The sequence below is a fragment of the Furipterus horrens genome, unplaced genomic scaffold (assembly GCF_987537825.1).
Source record: "Furipterus horrens unplaced genomic scaffold, mFurHor1.1.pri manual_scaffold_7, whole genome shotgun sequence".
NCBI lineage: Eukaryota > Metazoa > Chordata > Mammalia > Chiroptera > Furipteridae > Furipterus > Furipterus horrens.
The window spans coordinates 15,292,221-15,311,220 of NW_028327177.1; the positions used below are offsets into that span (position 1 = coordinate 15,292,221).

General features: G+C 42.6%; 1 protein-coding gene across 1 annotated transcript in view; it reads left to right on the forward strand.

The window, feature by feature from the left end:
- Positions 1–553: 553 nt before the first annotated feature.
- LOC150004069 (small ribosomal subunit protein eS24-like) overlaps positions 554–19,000 on the forward strand; it is a 49,759-nt gene continuing 31,312 nt past the window's right edge. The window contains exons 1-3 of the mRNA XM_090284884.1: positions 554–615; positions 2,105–2,213; positions 3,193–3,343. Coding sequence (XP_090141010.1) covers positions 554–615; positions 2,105–2,213; positions 3,193–3,343 — 322 coding nt within the window. The remainder of the gene's footprint in view (positions 616–2,104; positions 2,214–3,192; positions 3,344–19,000) is intronic.

Here is a 19,000-nt window from a genome sequence, read left to right on the forward strand (position 1 = left end):
AACCACCTCCAGTAACAACACCCCAAAGGGCAAACTCAGCAGGCACCAGACCCCACTAAAGTGAATCCTTCTCCATATGGTCAGTCCTGGTACAACAGCTCCTCCGTTGAGTCATGACCAGTCCTTACAGTCAAATCAGCCTGAGAGTCAGACGCTCCCACTGGTATGCCAACAGCAATCATAGCTCAACTACAAGAGGACACACACAACCCACACTAGAGACACACCTGGAGCCCTGGCTCAGGTGACCAGGGAGGCTGTGCCGCTGGGACCCTCAGGACACTTAATACGTATCAGCTCTACCTGATACATAGAAACAAACACAAGCAGGCTTCCAAAATGGGGAGGCAAAGAAACATGTCCCAAATGAAAGAACAGAACAGAACTCAAGCAATCTACCCTTCTCCTCCTCTTTTCATTATGTGTTCACATTATCACAATGAGTGCTTAGTTTCTGTCTCTTAAGTCCTTCCTATAAAAATAATTTATTTGAAAAATTCATCTCTTGTAAATTCTGGAAGCCAAGGGGCACACCCACAAAGCCACATCCCGTATGAAGAAGCGAGCCCTGGACATGACCCCCCGGGTGGAGTTGGCGGCCCTGGGACATTATGGGTGACTGGGCGATTTTGAAAATAGAAGTCACGTATGTGGAACACTTATTTTTCTTGCCTTAGAGTCTAGCTTTCCTGCCGTTCCCTCTAAACATTCTTACACAGTTGTCAACTAGCAAGTTAACATAGGAGCTTTGAAAATGGTGGGAAGACGAAGGGTTCCTTTAATTATTTTAAATATGTGTATTGATTTTAGAGAGAGAAAAAAAAAAAAAAAACAATGTGAGAGAGAAACATTGATTGGTTGCCTCCCATACATGCCTTGACCGGGGATCAAACTTGTGCCCTGACCAGAAATTGAACCCCTAACATTTTGGTGTAAGAGACGACACTCCAACTAACTGAGCCACACCAGCCAGGGCAAGACGGAAGGTTTTTATATTAAGAATCTGCTTCCAGGATCATCTGCTCCCCATTCTGTATTCTTCCTGCTTCTGTCATGAGTGAAAATGCTGAGGCAGCTGATGGAAAGGCGTGAGGTGACCAGGTGCACAGCAACGGAGGGGAGGGAGGGACGGGGGCAGGCTGGCTACATGGGGGCGGGGACAGTGCCTGCAAAAATCTCAGCCACTGCTGGTTCAGGAAAGAGGACCCAGCACTGTTACATTGGGGGTTTATCAAGAGAGACCACGAATCTAGATTCTATGAACAGTCCTGATTTTTAAATGTGACATACGATTCAAAATTGTTTTCAACACCATGCAGGCCAGACATCTGCAGACAGATTCAACACATTCGTCTCAGGTTTATGGCTTCCGTTGAGCCATGTGTGACGACTAGAAAGAAAGCAATTCTATGTCACTGAAGCAAGACTTCCTGGGCATTTTTTTAAAATAACTTATTTGTTTATTTATTTTTAGAGAGAGGGGAAAGGAGAGAGGGAGAGAAACATCACTGTGTGGTTGCCTCTCACTCACATCCCCAACTGGGGACCTGATGTGCAACCTAGTCATGTGCCCTGACTGGGAATCGAACCACCGACACTTGACTGGTAGGCCAACACTCAATTCACTGAGCCACAGCAGCCGGGCTCAAGACTTCCTGGACTTTTTCTGTCATTGCTTCAAACTCCTCAGGCTGGCTGCTCCCTCTCTAAAGAAACCATCTTTATTTTTTGTGAGGACTTTATTTGACTTGTCAGCCCCACTGGGGGTGGGGGGGCAGGGGGTGGGATTCTTACCTGAATTTTATGTTTCAGGTCATGCCCTGCTAATAATATTTGTATGATAACTGCTGTATAAGCATCGCACAAGCATATAACCTAATGGACACCTCTGCTTAGAAGCAGGGCTAGAAAAAATGTAACCTCAAGACAAAAGTTGCATCCCCTCAAATCTCCCAAAGCCAGGAAGTGCAGTGGGAGACTGTGAAGCTGTAGGCTTGAAATCTGGCCTGGAAACCTGCATTTTGAACGAGCGTTCCTGTGGTTCTGAGGCAGGCAAGCCCTGCGTGACATCTTTACGTACCACAGTTTGGCCTTATCCTCGGAGCTGCCGCGTTGAACCCCAGGCCAGCCTCTGGGGCCCGGACTGGCAGGAGGAAAAGCCCTCCACCGTCAGACTCTCAGACCACAGTTCTCTGTTGGACAATAGCTCTTCAGTGGGAAATTCTCATATGGTTCAGGCATGAAATGAAGCTCTGCTAGCTGAGCAAACTGGTAACAGTGTTATTTCCAGAGGCATCTGGCCAAAGGGGTTTTCACTTCCTGTTCTAATTACCCCAGCTGCTGACAATCTCCTGTGTGTTGGGAAATGGGTAGGAGAGCCAACAGATGGATGATAAGATCAACAGCAACAATCAAACCAGCCAAGATTCTCTTTATCGAGGGAGTTTGGCCTAGGGGTGAAGGCATGGGGGTGGACTACAAGAAAGGTGGGTTCAGTATCAGCCCTGCCTCTAACCAGAAACCACAGTGAATGTCTTAACTTCTCTAAGTCCCGGTTCTCTCCTGCAAAAACTCATAAGGCTCCTGCGAGGATTAAATAACATAATGCAAGAGAAAGCACTCAGCACAGTGTCTGACCCCTGGTAACTGCTCTAGATTTATTAGTTGTTACTCAGGCCACAAATATTTGGGAGCGTTACCCCCAGCTAGGCATGATTTTAGCTGCCAGGTGTACTGAGGAGAGCCCCCGGAGAGCTACATTTCTTATAATGTGGAAGGAATCGGAACAGCTTCTCCAAAGAAGTAACTCCTCCAGCGAAGTTATTCTGCCTGTCTTTTCTGTTTCCCCAATATTTTATCTCACCTCTATTATGAAACTTACCACAAGATACTGTAATTTACCTGCTTACTTGTGCTTCTTTTGACTACTTGGCTAGGAACTTTCGGAGGACCTGTCTGTAATCTCAGACTCCTAAACCCAATCAATGACTGATAAATTTTTATTGTATTCACCATCACCAATGATAAAGGGTGAAAAAAAAAAAAAAAAAAAACTCAAGAAGCTAGTGTCTGTAGATATCAGTCTTAAGAGTACAATATGAATTCTATGTTAAAGGCTTATTACCTTGTCTTGAAAAACAAGGAAGGGAGAATAATTTATTGACATTCACTACACATCCCTTTTGGGACCAGCAAGCAGGTCTCCTGCTCACCCGCTATGGAGAAGCCCCAAGGCAGGAGGCTGGAGGCTGTGGTGGGTTTGCTCTTGTAAAGTTGGTTCAGCACCCACCTAACAGACAGAGGTGTTTGGATCAGAACGAAGAGCCAGAAGCCTCCGATTCAGGTAATAATATATTGACTAGTTTGGAAGAGAGTCTCTCAGAGTTTAAATACAAGAGAATACTTGATTTGGGATTCCATATCCCCACAATAACTCTTGGTATGGAACTGCTTTCCAGGAAGTACGAATGTCACCTTCTTTGTGCTGTTTGAAAGACAGCAGCCAATAAATCCTGAGTTTCTTTCCCAGTCGCAAAGGTGTTTAGATGGACTCCGCTGAAAGAACAGAGACTGCCCTATTTGCTTGATTGTAGCAGTTGCATATGAAATGTTATACCCTACTTTCCCAAGCCCCTGCCCATAGTGAGCACTAGGTGAGGTCATGTGTGTGCACATACTTTACAACCTGGAAAGCTCCAAAAACGTACTGAAATAATAACACAGCTTCCTTGGGAAGGAGAGATACCTTAATAGATGAAGATCAGTTAGGGCTTAATCTGAAAGTCAATTTCAGCAAGGGAAGATAGCTAAGGTTGCTTTCTTGGGGTAACTACTGCAAGTTTTATGAACTTAAAACTTAGGGGAATTTCAGCACTTCAAGCATTTCTTGATAAGACACTGGGACAGAAACAACTTTCCCCAAACTTTTTGAAACTTCCATAAACATACCCTAAAGGATAAAATTAATAAAGAGGGAGATTTTCAATTTGACCAACATTTGTTAGATACCAGATATATGCTAGGTGCTTGCTAATAGCATATTAAAACATGATCCCTGCAATTATACCTTCAAAGCTTTCAAGGAAGCAATGAGAGGCATGTGAACTAGACCTTGAAGAAGGAGTGAAATGCAGAGGATAGGAGGGAAAGGTGTTCCAGGAAGAAAGAAAACCGCAGGCAAAGGCATGGAGGTAAAGAGGAGCAGGATTGATTTGGAATCCTGACTATAAGGAAGCAAAGCCAAGAGAGCAGGCAGAGGACAGGATTACCTCTCAGACTAAGCAACCTTGCTGGACTTTCTACAGGTTCTAGGCTTAAGGACCACTTAGCATTTCCCGTTCCTTCAGCACTGTCTTCTCTACATTCCTAGTCAGCAGCAAATATGGCCTCTCGCCAGCCTCTTCTTCTCCCCGTGTTAATGAGAGCACGTGGGATATTTGACCTCCACAAACCAGACAGAGGGCAGAAAGCTGGAAAACATTTGCAGACGAGAGCAAGTCTGCTTGTTGACTAGGGTAGTTTTTGTAAGTGCTTCTGGTCCCAGCTGTTCGCGTGTGAGCCTTACTGCCAGGAAACGGAGCCGTGCCATCAGGCCTCCCAGGCCGCACACTCGGAGAGCCTAGATGTGTAGGAAGAATGCTGGGCCCTGGGAAATCATTCAGGAGAAGACTGAGCTGGAGGCTTCCAATGTCTTCAGATTCCTTCCTGGGTTGCTGACAGAGGCTTTTACAGCCAAAGGTAGTGGTGAAGAGCAGCTGCCTCAATAATCACTTTCCTGGAATCTTTTGTCAACAGCCTTATCTTGATCCCGAGCCCAAGGTCAGGGCAGAATATCTTTGTAAAGGCCCAAAGGTGACAAATGGTTAAGAGCATAGGTATAATCAGTTTTGCTCTTAGGAGAATCACATATTAATAATTATTATAGTAACACGATTTATTGCCCACTTAATAATAACAACATTTATCCTGACTAGAATTGGTAGAGAACTTTCTATGGGCCGGGCCTTACATTAAGCACATCATGGGCCTTATTTCATTTAATCCTTCCAACATCTCTATGAGATAAATTCTATTATTATTATTATTATTAACCTCATCAATGGATCTGGAAACCGACTGTGTCAATGAATACCCCATTTTTCCCCTCTACGTTTCATGTCTCTACTGTGGTCGGATGAGACCATGTGACTAATTCTGGCCAAGGGGCTCTGAGCAGAAATGAAGCACAGTTCTTCAGATATGAGACAGTAAAAAGCCCATGTGAACCTCTTCCCCCATCTGCTCTTCCCCTGAGCTCAAGTGGCTAAGGATGGAGGAGTGCCACTGAAGCTACTAGGTGGTGAACCTCCATCAGGCCGGCCCCTGAGGCTACAGGAAACACGGCCTTCTCATAAACCTGGGATAAGTATTAGCAGGAGCAAGGGATAAACCTCTGTGGCGCTGAGCCACTGAGATATCAGTGTTAGCTTACTGCCGCTGCCTAATCTAATCTATCCTGTTAATATACCGAGGTCCTAAGAAATTTAATAACTTCCTCTAAGTAGCAGATCTAGTAAAGTGATTGAGTTGGAACCAGAACCAAAATTTTCTAGTTCCCAGGCAAATCCTTCACCTACACAAATTCAAATCTGAGTATGATAAGGGCCATGGTTTCTCTTGCACTATTCACCATGTGTGTGGAAGTGACTCTATGAACCTATCACAACAATCCCAGGCCATATGGGAACTCTTTTTTGCTCTCTTCTTCTTTTTTTTAATCCTCACCTGAGGACAATTTTATCATTGCTTTTACAGGGAGAAGAAGGAAGAGAGAGAGAAAAACATCAATGTGAGAGAAACATAAATCAGTTTCGTCTTGTAAAAGCCCTGACTGGGGACTGAACCCACAATCTAGGCGTGTATTGAACCTGCAACTGTTCAGTCATGGGACAGGCCTCCAACCAACTGAGCCCACCCAGCCAGGATGGGATGTCTCTTAATGACAGCTAATGGGTTAGCTTGGACAGGGCAGGCTGCTTAGAGGCAGATGTGAAGACTAGATTCTCTAGCAGGTTCTGCATATGACAAAGCAGAAACATCACTACAATTGGAGTACAGAGGGACTGCTAAGCAGCCTCACAAGGTGACATGAATTTACCACAGTCCAAGGCCTGACCCTTAGGCTTACCCACTTGGTCAGCAAACTCCAAGGAGATATGACTGTCACATGGCCCAACTAATTTTTTTGGCCTGAAGAATTAGCCTATGCTCTGTTCACAGTTGACACAACGACTCACTCTTTCACCTTAAAATACATTCTTTACCTGATTTCAGGGAAATCTTATTCTCATTCTCGCGGCTGTTTTTCTACCTCATTAGAAGCTCATTCTCATACTCCTGTGCTGATTCCTAGTTATCCCCCTATTCTTAATGCACCAAGCAAGGTTCAGTCCCTGAACTTACCCCCACACCCCTGGTAATTTCTCCCAGTCTCATGGTTTTAAATAGCATCCACATGCTGATGACTCTCAACTTGATATCTCCAGCTGTGACTTTCATCTTGAACTCTTGGCTGCCAGTTTGCTATCTCCACTGAGCTACCTATCAGCCTTCTCGAATTGAACCTGTCCAGAGCCAACCTCCTGATCTCCACCCACATACAAGCTCCCTGGGCAACCCCATCCTATAACTTGCTTAAGACCACAACCCTGGAATCATCCTTGACTTCTCAATGACTCTCACACCCTCCACTTTATATGATCCAACAAATCCTGCTCTTCTGTCTTCACAGCATAGCCAGAATTCAGCCACTTTTTTAGAGATTTTATTTGTTTATTTTTAGAGAGAGGGAGAAAGAGAGGAAGAGAAACATTGATTGGCTGTCTCTCACTCGCCCCCAATCGAGGACTGAACTTACAACCCAGGCATGTGCCCTAACCGGGAATCAAACGGTGTTTTGCTTTGCAGGACGACACCCAATCCACTGGGCCACACCTGCCAGGGCAGAATTCAACCACTCTGTACCACCTTCATCGCTACTATCTATGTCACCATTTTCTTTCCCTGGATCACTGCAACAGCCTGCCCTCTAGCTTCCCTTTCACACTGGCCCATTCCCTCCCTCAACTCTGCCCAAAACAGAAAGTTTGAGTCTAGTATTTATGATTATGTTAAAACCTTTGTCAAATCACTCCTCTATTCAAAACCTTCCAGTGGCTTCCCATCTCACTCAGAGCAAATGCCAGGTATTATAAGGGCTCATAAGGTCCCATGTAACCTCACCCTGCCCCCCCAAACACACACCATTGCTTTTCTGATCACATTTCCCACTTTCTTTCCCTTTCTCTCTCCACTCCTTTCATTCTGGCCTTGTCATTATGCCTGGGACAAGCCAGGTCCATCCCACTTCAGGAATATTATGTTGGCTACTTCCTGTGCCTGGACTAGTCTTCCCTCAGATGCCCACGTGGCCCACTCCCCTACCTTCTTCAAGTCTTTAAACGCAGCCTTCTTGAAGAGGCTTTGCCTGGTGACCTGACCAGAAATGGAAACACCCGCAACACTTCCTGTCTCCCTCCTCTGCTTGGCTTTCCTCCATAGTGCTTATCTACACTTACAGTACCGTGGTGTGTGTGTTTGTGAGTGCGTGTGTTTGTGTGTGTGTTATGAATGAATGTTAGCTTCATGAAGACTGAGATTTTTGTTTCACTGATTCAAGACCAAAACAAATAACCCTGAAACACAGAAGATCCTTGGCATTTCTCTCGAATGAGGAAATGATCATTCTACAGCAGATATATACAGCAGAACTATGTTCAGAAAGCTGCTTGGTGAGAATGGATTTGAGCAAGGAACAAATGATCTGATGAGCCAAATATGTTCATGACACTGTTTTAGAAATAGGGATGCACCCATCATAGGGGCCAGAGTGTTCCAGACTGTGTGGCCTCTGATTCTCCAACTGCCAAAGCCAGCTTTTTCCACTTCTATGGTTAATGAGGTAATTCTCCTAACAACTTGGTCTATTTTTTTTTCTTCAAACATATTATTGTCATCAAGTAGGTGATAACCAAAGGTTACATTAGTCCAGGAACCACTCTGCCAGCTTCAGTAGAGAGACATCATATCCTTTCTATGCTGGTTGGAAATGCCCTGTATCAAAGTTCCTGACGGCACCGCCCCGTCTGACACAGGGAGAGTTCACACTCATGCTTGACCTAGGCTCCATTTAGCAAGCTCTTCCTTATCCTGGGCAAAGATAGTGCTCAGGCTTATGTAGGTGAGCTGGTACCTGTGTGACATCATGTTATTTCTGGAGTCAAATAGATTTGGCACAAATTTCCACCAGGAGGGCATCCTGGAGTCTGATTCTCTCTTATACCTCTCATGATTTCCTGAGGGGGAAGTGGGAGGGATAAAACTCATGATCAATGATGATGAGGAAATTTCATCTCCTTGCCACACATGCAGAAGTATGCAGATTGGATTCTACCTAAAGCACTGGTCAACGCTATAAGTCAACTCCTTGACTAGTGCTTGTACTTTTTAAAAAAAAATTATTTATTGTTTTTTTATTACAGTTGTTCCACTCCCCCATCCCCCTTTGCTCCCCGCCATTCCACCTACCCCTTCTCCCATAGTCAGTCCCCACCCCATTGTCCATGTCCATGGGTCATTTATACTAGTTCCTTGACTAGACCCTTCCCCTACTTATCCCTGTCTCTCCCTCCTCGGTCCCTCCTGGTCACTGTTAGTCTGCTCTTTGTTTACATGCCTCTGAGTGCTCGTACTTTTAATGACTGATTCAAAAGATTTTCGCCACCCAGTGCACTCACACTCACTGCACCGCCCCCCCTTCCTCGTACCCAGCCGCTAACTTGCTACAGACTTAAGGACTCACCCTCACTGGACTTCAACTGCTACTCTGTGTCCATCAACTTCCCTTCACCCACATCCAGCGTCAACTCTTCTCCTTCAGACTCAGGAGACATTTTCCTATTGAAGTAAAATTTCAATCCCTCTTATATCCTCTGCTTCTCTAAATCCAAATTCCTCAGTTACTCTGCTTTTTACCTGCATCCATCCTTTCCCTCTCTCTCTCTCTCTCTCTCTCTCTCTCTCTCTCTCTCTCTCTCTCGCTCTCTCGCTCTCTCTTTCTCTCTCCCCCACCCCCCTTCCAGCTACCTATCTATATGATGCCAGGAAGGAAAATATATACATATATGAGATTTTCTATGTTTTTATCTTCTTTCTTCCATTGTATAACTATACTTAAATCTCCATCTTGCCTGCCAATGGCACCGTCTGCCTGATCCGTGCCATCTCGTCTCTCTCCAACACCTCTGAAATGAGACAGCAATACACACTGCACTTGCTCACACGCTGTGTTTCCACAGTCACTGGGGCGGGACTTCCTTTCTTCCCACGCTATGGACAGCACTCAGAGCTCGTCGCTCATGCCAAGCCCAGCAACTCCAGAATTGCTGAACTCAGTGATTCTTGAAGCTTTCTTGTTTTTGAAGTTCTAAATCCCCTTGGCTACTGTGACACACACCTCACCCATATTTCACTCATTCTCCTTTTACTTCCTTATCCTCTTTTCTGTCTCCATCTGTTAAATGTTGGTGATCCCCTGGTTTTGTCCTCAGATCACTGCTTGTCTTCCTCTTAATAAGAATGAAACTAAATAAAGTTAAAAAATTAAATTGAAAGAGAAAAATATCAGATAGTATCAAGCAGTTACTTCATAAATACAAATCCTAGCTGCAAACATTTCTACTGAATGAAAAATAATTCTAAATTTATGTCCTACTCAGACAGTATGTCTTAGAGAGCCAGAGAGGTGGCTGGAATTCTCTGGTCCTCATTATAGGGTTACCTCCTGGAGAAAAATACCATTATGTAGATTTTTTTTTCTTGATTTTTTTGGGGGAGGTAGAATATGGGTTAAAGAGAAACTTAACAACTGTGGACCATATCAAAGAGGATATTGGGAATAATATGAAAGCTTTGCTATAGTGAAGAGGTAACTAATAAGAAGACACCCCACGAAGAATCCAGAATGATCACTTTTGAAGAGCTAAAAGGGCCTCCCAAGTCAGGATAGGCCCAAGAACATCGCACATGGTACTTGAAGCAGTTTTTGCTGTGTAACAAATCATCACAAAGTCTAGTGGCTTCAGACAGCAACCATTTATTCACAGTTCTGTGGGTCAGAAATGAGGGCTTGGTTCAGCTGGGATGGCCCATTTCTGCTCTTTGCTTAGTCTGATCAAGGGCCTCACTTATATGTCTGGCTGTTGGGAGGGACAATGAATATAAGGAAGCCACGTGCTACACATAACCCAGCGGCTAACCCAAGCTGAACAGGGTTCTCAAAAGCAGCATGTGGGAGCAAGCCCCAGTGCTCACACGTTTCAAGCCTCTGTTTTACATCATGTTTATTAATGTCTCATTGACCAAATCAAGTCAGATAGCCAAGTCCAGAGTCAGTGTGGGAGTGGGTCTCAATGTGGACTCAGAGGAGGGGATAAATGGTGGACATTTTAAAAGAATATAACATGGTGTTTGGGGGGGAAAAAAGTAATTCTCCTCAAAGTATGAGGGGAAATCCAAAACAACAACAACAACAAAACTACAATTATCTTCTGGAGGGTGGGCCCCTAGTAGTACAGGTTTTCCCTGGTAGGTGGGTGCCCTAGAAACCCATCTGTGTCAGTGTACCAGCTGGCATTGTTGTGAGAGGCTGCATTCGGCTTCAGTTAATTTTTTTAAAAGACTTTTTCAATCCATTTGCCCATTTCATGACGGGTGATTTACAAGCGCACCTGCCCACACCGCACTGAGTGTTAGCACTTTTTGACCAAAAATGGCATGAGCCCTATGCCCCACCCTGTCTATTCAACTGATCTCACCTCGATCAACTTTTTTTCTTGTATACCTGGATGTAAAAAGTCCTCAAAGGGAAACGTTTTGCTAATGTGGAAGAGGTGAAATAAAAATGGTAGAAGCACTAAAAGGCATCAAAATTGACAAGTTTAGAAACTGTTTAAGCAGTGGGAAAAACGTCTTGATAGGTGTATTGTATCAAATGGAGAGACTTGGAAGGTGACTGAAGATTAAATATGTGAGAATATAAACACAATTTTTAATAAATAAATACCGTGATTTTTGGGTCTCCCCCTTGTTATTATTTAATTATTGAATATAAAGGTAACACCAGAATGTGTAACTTCTTTCCTGAGCAATTTTGCAGGAAAACAAATTATTTATAATATTTTTTTTATTGTGCAAGGCTTATACATTGTTTTTGCCTCCCCGGCATCCTCTCCTTTAGATAACTCTTCTCTCATTTGATGGTTCTTCTGGGATTGTCCGTTATAGTGCCATATCCTAGTTTCTTCTACTCCACACTCAAAACTCAGGTCTGCCTAAGACTCAGAGTCTAGCCCAGAAGAGAACACATGACCAAACAGAACCAATCAGATGCCTTCCCTGGGAGTAATAGATGTATCTGGGTTTGGTGGGTGGGATGCATGGTGACAGGAAGCCCTTCGTCTGCTGGGGGATATGAACCTGGAACTGTAGCCATATTTCCCAGCATACAGAAAAAGCCTCTCTGCAGAATGAAATTAATCAGGAAACAAAAATGGAGAAAAGCAAGATATTGACCAACTGGTGTTGAATTTTGGTCCTAGTTTGTGAGGTCCTGGTTCCTGTAGTAACTCATTTTGTTCTGCTCTACCCCAATATCTCTTTCTGATAAATGACCCAATAAATTCCTTCTTACTTAAGCTACCTTGAATTGAGTTTCCATCTTTTGCAGCCAAAAATTCTGGCTGGTTTAAAAGCCTTTAACAGCTATTAAATAAAGTCATCTTCTCATTCTATCCCCAAAACCATCTTCAGCTGTCAACTTTTGAAATACTTCAAAAGTTCACTGGAGAAAGTGCTGTCATGAAGGGAACGTGGAGGAGGAAGCAGAAAGAGCCTGAAGAGAATGAATGGACCACTGGGATCAGGAAACAGACAGGATGAAAAATCACCACTCAGAACGGCCTGACAGAAGAAAAAGGAGACAGATAAATGGGAGACTTCTGGCAGCCAGGAAATTAAATGAGAGGATAAAAAAAGATGACACAGAATACTAAGAACGGTATTAACTGAAACACTAGTAGGAGTAAGAACTCAGAACAATGGCTTTGGGTTGTCAGTGACTGTCTTTTGGAAAAATATACTTAGGATCATCATGAGAAAGAAAAAAGAATGGGAAGAACAATGAGCTAGCTTCCATCCAGCACACTAAAATGAAAAATGGGTTGTGAAGAGGATTACTTCTTGAAATTTTGGTATTCTATCAAAAATCCATTCAGATGATGCAGGTCTCTCCTCACACAGGAGCTATATTACATGCAGCTTTCCCAAAGGGTTATATTGTAAAGTATAATCTAGGAGAACTGTGTTTCAGCTTTCTGTTCCCTCTGGTATATAGTTGAGTCCCTTTTCAAGTGGCCTATCTTGTTTTCTAACATCACCCTACATTTTTTTCTCTCCAAATTTTCCATTGGTTTGACAGTGTTTTCTGTAACCTCAGTGCCCTCAGACTCATCAACCAATTAGGTCCAGGCCAAATTTTTACTTTCAAACATGGCAGCCATGTCCCTACCCAGAGCCATTTCCATTGTGATGCATGCATAATGTAACTACTCTGTCAAACTCAGTTTCAGGATGCATACTATCATCTATGCAATTTGTTTATGATGCTTTGATTGTAGAGGAAGGAAAAAGGACTTAACAGCAGTTATGAACAATCTCAGACCAACTTTAAGTACAGAATTTCTACTTATATTACCAAGTTCATTTGAGCATGGAATAACATGATATATGCAACATAGCTTTAAAATGACTCCAAAATTAACTGAGTCATAATTATTCATTAAAGGTATTCCCTACCTGTATTTGTTTGCTCAATATAGTTTGTTTCCAAGTTACATGGAAGTATTTCATGAATAGTGACCTTCTAGATTTATAGCACAATAGCCCCTGTCCCCAGTCTGTCACAGGAGGTACACCCTGACACTATGGAGGTGTGTCTGTCCATCACACCTACCCAGCCCCCAGCCTCTTTGTGGCTGTTCTGGCAGGTGACCCAGCATCCGGACAGAGCTAGACCCTCTAGTATTCCTCTCCCACCATTAACCCCACCCTACACACTGGCTCTAGCCCCAAGATACCTGACCTGAACAAGATATTTATTCAAGAAAATGAGAGATATTGAGAATAGAAATAGTATGGGAATGAATGCTGGAATGGGGACTAACTTGGGGTTCAAGGGAGAAATGGGAAGAAGCCCTGGCAAACAGAGAAGCTTCACAGAGTTAGTGACAAGAATGGGTTTGCAAATCAGAAAATCAGATTCCAAGCCTAGCTCTGCTGCTTGTGTGGTCTATAATGGGGCACAAGATAGCTGCTCAATAAATAGTGGTTGAATGAATAAACCAAGTTAACCTAATTGTCAGAGCTTCAGTTCCTCATATACAACTGTGGATGCAAATTATCTCTTTCAGAGGGAAAGAGGGGACAACTGTAATAGAAAAACAATTTTTTAAAAATCTCCTTCAGAGGATTGTTGTAATGATTAAGTAAGGGAATATATAGCAAATGAGTAGGAAAGTGTCTGACACATAATCATTGCTTGATAAAGAGTATCTACCCCTACTACAAAGGATGAAAGCAAACACACTCCTGATTCCCTTACATAGTTGGCCCAGATGGCAAGGTATTCAACATTATAACTAATTTATCTTTATATAAGAAAACTGGTTGCAAATAAATTATGAGAAAGTTTTATTTTCCTATTTTTGCCTTGGGGCAATAAAGAAATCTTAACCTAGCCTAGGCCATCATGATCTTGTCTTAAAAATTCTCAGGAAAAAAGAAAAAAAAGCTAATTCTGTGAACTGAAGTCCATAGTAGATGAACAATGTCCAGACACAGGAAACCACTGTTCAAGCCCTGATTTTATCTCTCTCTACTTTTTAGTTTTTCAGATAAAGAAGATGGAAGCAGGGAGAGAAAGTGACTTCTCAAAAATGCTGGATGATTCCTAGGCCCCTTCTGCATGAATCAGGCTGTCGCTGTGTGACTTAGCCAAGGGGATGAGGGGATCAGCACTGATGGGGGCCCCTGATATTGGCTCCTGATGTCTTTCTTATTGGTGACTTAGTAGGCCCAAATCCGTGAATCAATTGATAAGCCACTTATTACAGACTCCAAAGGGACCATTTCCACCCGTGAGACTTGGGCTGTCAGCCATTTTTGGCTGACCTGGGTTTCCAAACACCTGCTGTTCAAGGAGCTTAGGGGAAAGTAAAGTCTGCTCTCCATACAAGGACATAGCAAAGAAGGACTGTGGATTTAAATCAGTAATTTCCTGATCAGGATAATCTGGGGAAATTAAAAAAAAAAAGTTACAGATTCCTCGGGATCTTCTGACTCATTGGATCTGTGGCATATCCCAGAGTTTTGTACTTTTTAAAATCTTCTCAAGTGTTTACAATGGGCACCCAAATTTGGCAACAGTTGTCTCCACAGGGAATCACTAACTCAAATTCCTACAGGACCTGGGCAAATCAGGCTAAAAATAAAGTTCTCTAGGTCCATATTTCACTTTCCCACTTTTGAGGTAGAAGTGAGTTTAAGAATTGTTTTCCCAGAGGTTCCTGATCCTCTCCTCATTTTTTTCAATTTGTTTCTTCTTTCTGTTCCACGGAAATGTTAATTTCTTCCTTTTGTTCCAAATCATTGATTTGAATCCCATCACTGTTGATTTCCTGTATACTTTTCTTTATTTCATTTTGTATAACCTTTACTTCTTCCTTTATTTTGTGACTGTACTCAGTCATTTCTCTGAGCATCCTGATCACCAGTGTTTTGAGGTCTGCACTTGATAGGTTGTCTATCTCCATCATCTGAATCATAGGGGTGCCAGAAGGAGAAGAGCAAGAGCAAGAAATTGAAAACTTAAATGAAAAAAATAATAAAGAAAAACTTACCTAATTTGGTGAAGGAAATAGACATACTAGTCCAGGAAGCACAGAGAGTCCCAAACAAAGTGAACTCAAAAAAGGACCACACTAAGACACATCATAATTAAAATGTCAAAGGGTAAAGATAAAGAGAGAATCTTAAAAGCAGCAAGAGAAAAGAATAGAGTTATCTGTAAAGGAGTTCCCATAAGACTATTAGCTGATTTCTCAAAAGAAGTTTTGCAGGTAAGAAAGGACTGACAAGAAGTACTCAGAGTGATGAAAAGCAAGGGCCTACAATGAAGATTACTCTATCAATCACGCTATCATTTAGTATGGAAGGGCAGATAAAGTGCTTCTTAGACAAGATAAAGCTAAAGAAGTTCATCTTCACCAAGCCATTATTCTATGAAATGCTAAAGGGACTTATTTAAGAAAAAGAAGATCAAAACTATGAACATTAAAATGACAACAAACTCACAACTATCAACAACTGAATCTAAAAAATAAAAACAAAAACAAACTAAGCAAACAATGAGAACAGGAACAGAATTGTAAGTATGGGGGTCATTTGGAGGGTTATTAGCTGGAAAGGGGAGGGGAGGGGTGGAAATGGGGAATTGTGCAGGGATCAAGAACCATAATTGGTAGGAACAAAATGGACAGAGGGAAGTTAAGAATAGTAGTGTAGGGAAGGGTGAAGCCAAAGAACTTACATGCAGGACTCATGGACATGAACTAAGGAGGGGATTGCTGGAGGTAGAGGTGGGTACCAGGCAGAGGGGGGGCAAAGGGAAAAAATTGAGACAACTGTAACAGCATAATCAATAAAATATACTTCTAAAAAAACAAAAAAAATTATTTTCCTTTTCTCTTTAAATTCCATTTAAAGAAAAACAGAACAAAAAAGAATAAAAAATTATAACTGACATTAGCCTTGGGAGCAGTAGGGACAGCAGCCACCTGGCTAATTCACACACATTCCATCTAAAATGAGCACCACTAGTTAGCCCTAGCTGATTGTTGCCTCGCAGTAGGGTATGTTCTATATAACAAGACCTTGGGGAAAAGTCAGGAATCTGGATTTTGACTTGAAATTTACAAATTTCAAAATGTTAGAAACTCATGTGAATTCCTTTAAAACATGGAAAGCTACCAAACCTACATGCAGAATACAAAAAGCTTGAGTTTTAGATGTCTGATCTGTGTCTGCACGATGATTTCTCACTACAGCAGGAAGCACAGGGCAGCACACTAGCACTGCCTCTGGAGGCAGAAGTCCTAGCTCCCCTCCCACTTCTAGTGCCTTATAGAGCGAGTCTTGAAACTTTCAGGGCTCAGGTATCTCACTTGTCAAATGGGAGCAAGACAATGTGATGTACACAATTCCTCTGAGGGTACATAACATCATAACTAAGCAAGCACTTGATTAACTGTGAAATGTTAGCTCTCATTGCTACAGTAAAAACAGAAAACTGAGTTGCATGCAGTCAAATATTCTCAGATAACAGAGGCTGAAAAGTTTTGTCTTCAGGTTGATCTTAGAAAATGAGTTCTGGGTCAGAGAGGTTTGTATTCAAAAGAATGACAAGATCAGAGACTCTAACTCAGCATGGACTTTGCTTTTGACCTGATTTTGTTTCCATTCTCTTTTTGTCAGACGGTGAAAGCTGATAGCTCCTCTCCACAGGGGCCTGCAAGGCTGAGATGCTGAAATCCACCAGTCTGCCAGCATCATCACCTGCCACAGCTGGAGGCACTGTGGACACAGAAGAAGGAGTATTGAAAGGGCAGAGTCAGAGTTAGAGGCATGGGAGGGGACACAGGCCCTGTGCCCTGAGTATAATGGGTTCAAAGACAGAGGCTGGAATCGGTGCTGATGAAATGAGAGGGGGCCCCAAGCCCAGAACGTCAGATTTAAAGCTATTTCCCTGGTGTGGAAAGTCATCTTGGCCTCAGCTCAGAAGGAAAGAAGAGAGGCAAATCTGTCACTGGCTAAGCCTTGCAGGAAAGTTTCAGGTCCCCAAACCTAGTAAGCACTGCTCCTGGTGGAAGCTGTCAAATCAGACAAATAAAGTGCTGGGCTCCTGCAGTTTATTGAGCTTAAAATGGGTGTAGGAGGTCAGATTCTCTCAGAATTAAGTTACATCCTCAAGTCTTCCAGCTGAGGATGAGCTGGGAATGAAAAGCCAGGAGCTGCCTTATTGCTATCTCATCTCTTCTGGAGGTGTAGGGGTGACTCCAGCCAGGAATTACACAAAGTTCAACTGAACAGGGGTTCCTGACCTATTTATGCCATAGAAACTTATTTGACTGTCTACAGACTGCTTGTCGAAATAATATTTATATGTGTCCAAAATAAAATATATGACTACAAAGAAAACTAATTATGTTGTAGTGCAAATTATCAAAATATTAAAAATATTTATGAAATAGTAATAATAGTGCTTCTTTATTAATAAATTAACTAGATCTAGCAACACTTCTAGAAACTCCCATAGTTGAAGTGATAAGTTAAACTTCCATAATCCTACAAGTGATGAGCAGTAAGGAGGATTAACAATATGCTGAAATAGCTGCAGCAGCCATGTTGTAATATGAAAATGTGCGTGTTTTCCATTGTTGATGAAATGATACGTATTGTTGATACTCCTGTGGTTTATTGTCTACATTTATAATAGAAGGAAATTAGATATTTCAATTATAAGTTCGTAAAGTAGTAATCTCTTTAGTATCCAAGTTCAGAGAACCCTTGGGATCTAATGACTTCTAATTAAAACCTCCTGTGATAAATTGAGAGCAGCTAATTGGATTGGCCCCACCACACTCCCGCTTAGCAGACAGGCAAATAAATGCAACCCTTCAAATCCCTCACTTCGGAAAGCTACAAACTCATGTTAACCATTGCTAGGATACGTGTAAAGAGGGGAGATCTCTTCTAATTATATCAAATGTACTTTTTAAAAATCAACTAAACTTCAGAACTTCCAGCCAAGATGGAGGCCCAGACAGACACGCTACATCTCCCTCCACAACTAAGAAGGAACACAATTACCTCAAAACTAGAGACAACCAGAAGTTCCAGAAAATCAAGCTGCATGGAAGTCCAGCAAAGATATAAAGAAGAAACACTCATCCAGCCAGGCAGGAGGGGTGGAGCCAGGGTGGAACGAATGCAGTGTGATGGCAGCAGCAGCGGGCTAGCAGAAAGTACAATCATACATTGTAAAAAGTAGGGAGGGACACCTGGGGAGCACTCCCAGTGCCAGATGAGACTGCACAGCTCACGATCCCAGCGCTAGGGAAAATCAGACCTCATTGCTTCTGACTGTGCAAACCAGTGGGGGTTGGGGCAGAGGAAGAAATTGCCAGTCTCTCAGCAGAGTCTGCTTATTTAAAGGGCCCCTACAGTGCTAGAACATCCACAGACCCACCCACTCTGGGATCGACGACCAGGGCAACAGCTAGAGGATAGCCAACCTAACAGATGAGGAGATAGACAACCTAACAGATGCAGAATTCAAAACACTGGTGCTGACAGGCTTGACAGATATGCTTAAGTATGGCAAATGCATAAGGGAAGAAATGAAGCTATGCTAAATGAAATGAAGGAAAATCCACATAAAGCCAATTGTGAGGGGAAGGAAACCAGGGTTCAAATCAATAATTTGAAACATAAGGAGGAAAAAAACACTCAATCAGTACAGAATGAAGAAACAAGAATTGAAAAAGATAAGGAGAGGCTTTGGAACCTTTGGGACAACTTTAAACGTGCCAACATCTGAATAATAGGGGTGCCAGAAGGAGAAGAGGAAAAGCAAGAAATTGAAAGCTTATGTCAGAAAATAATGAAGGAAAACTTCCCAAATTTGGTGAAGGAAATAGAAATACACGTCAAGGAGACACAGAGCATCCCAAACAAGCTAGACCCAAAGAGGACCACACCAAGACACATCATAATTAAAGTGCCAAAGGTTAAAGATAAAGATAGAATC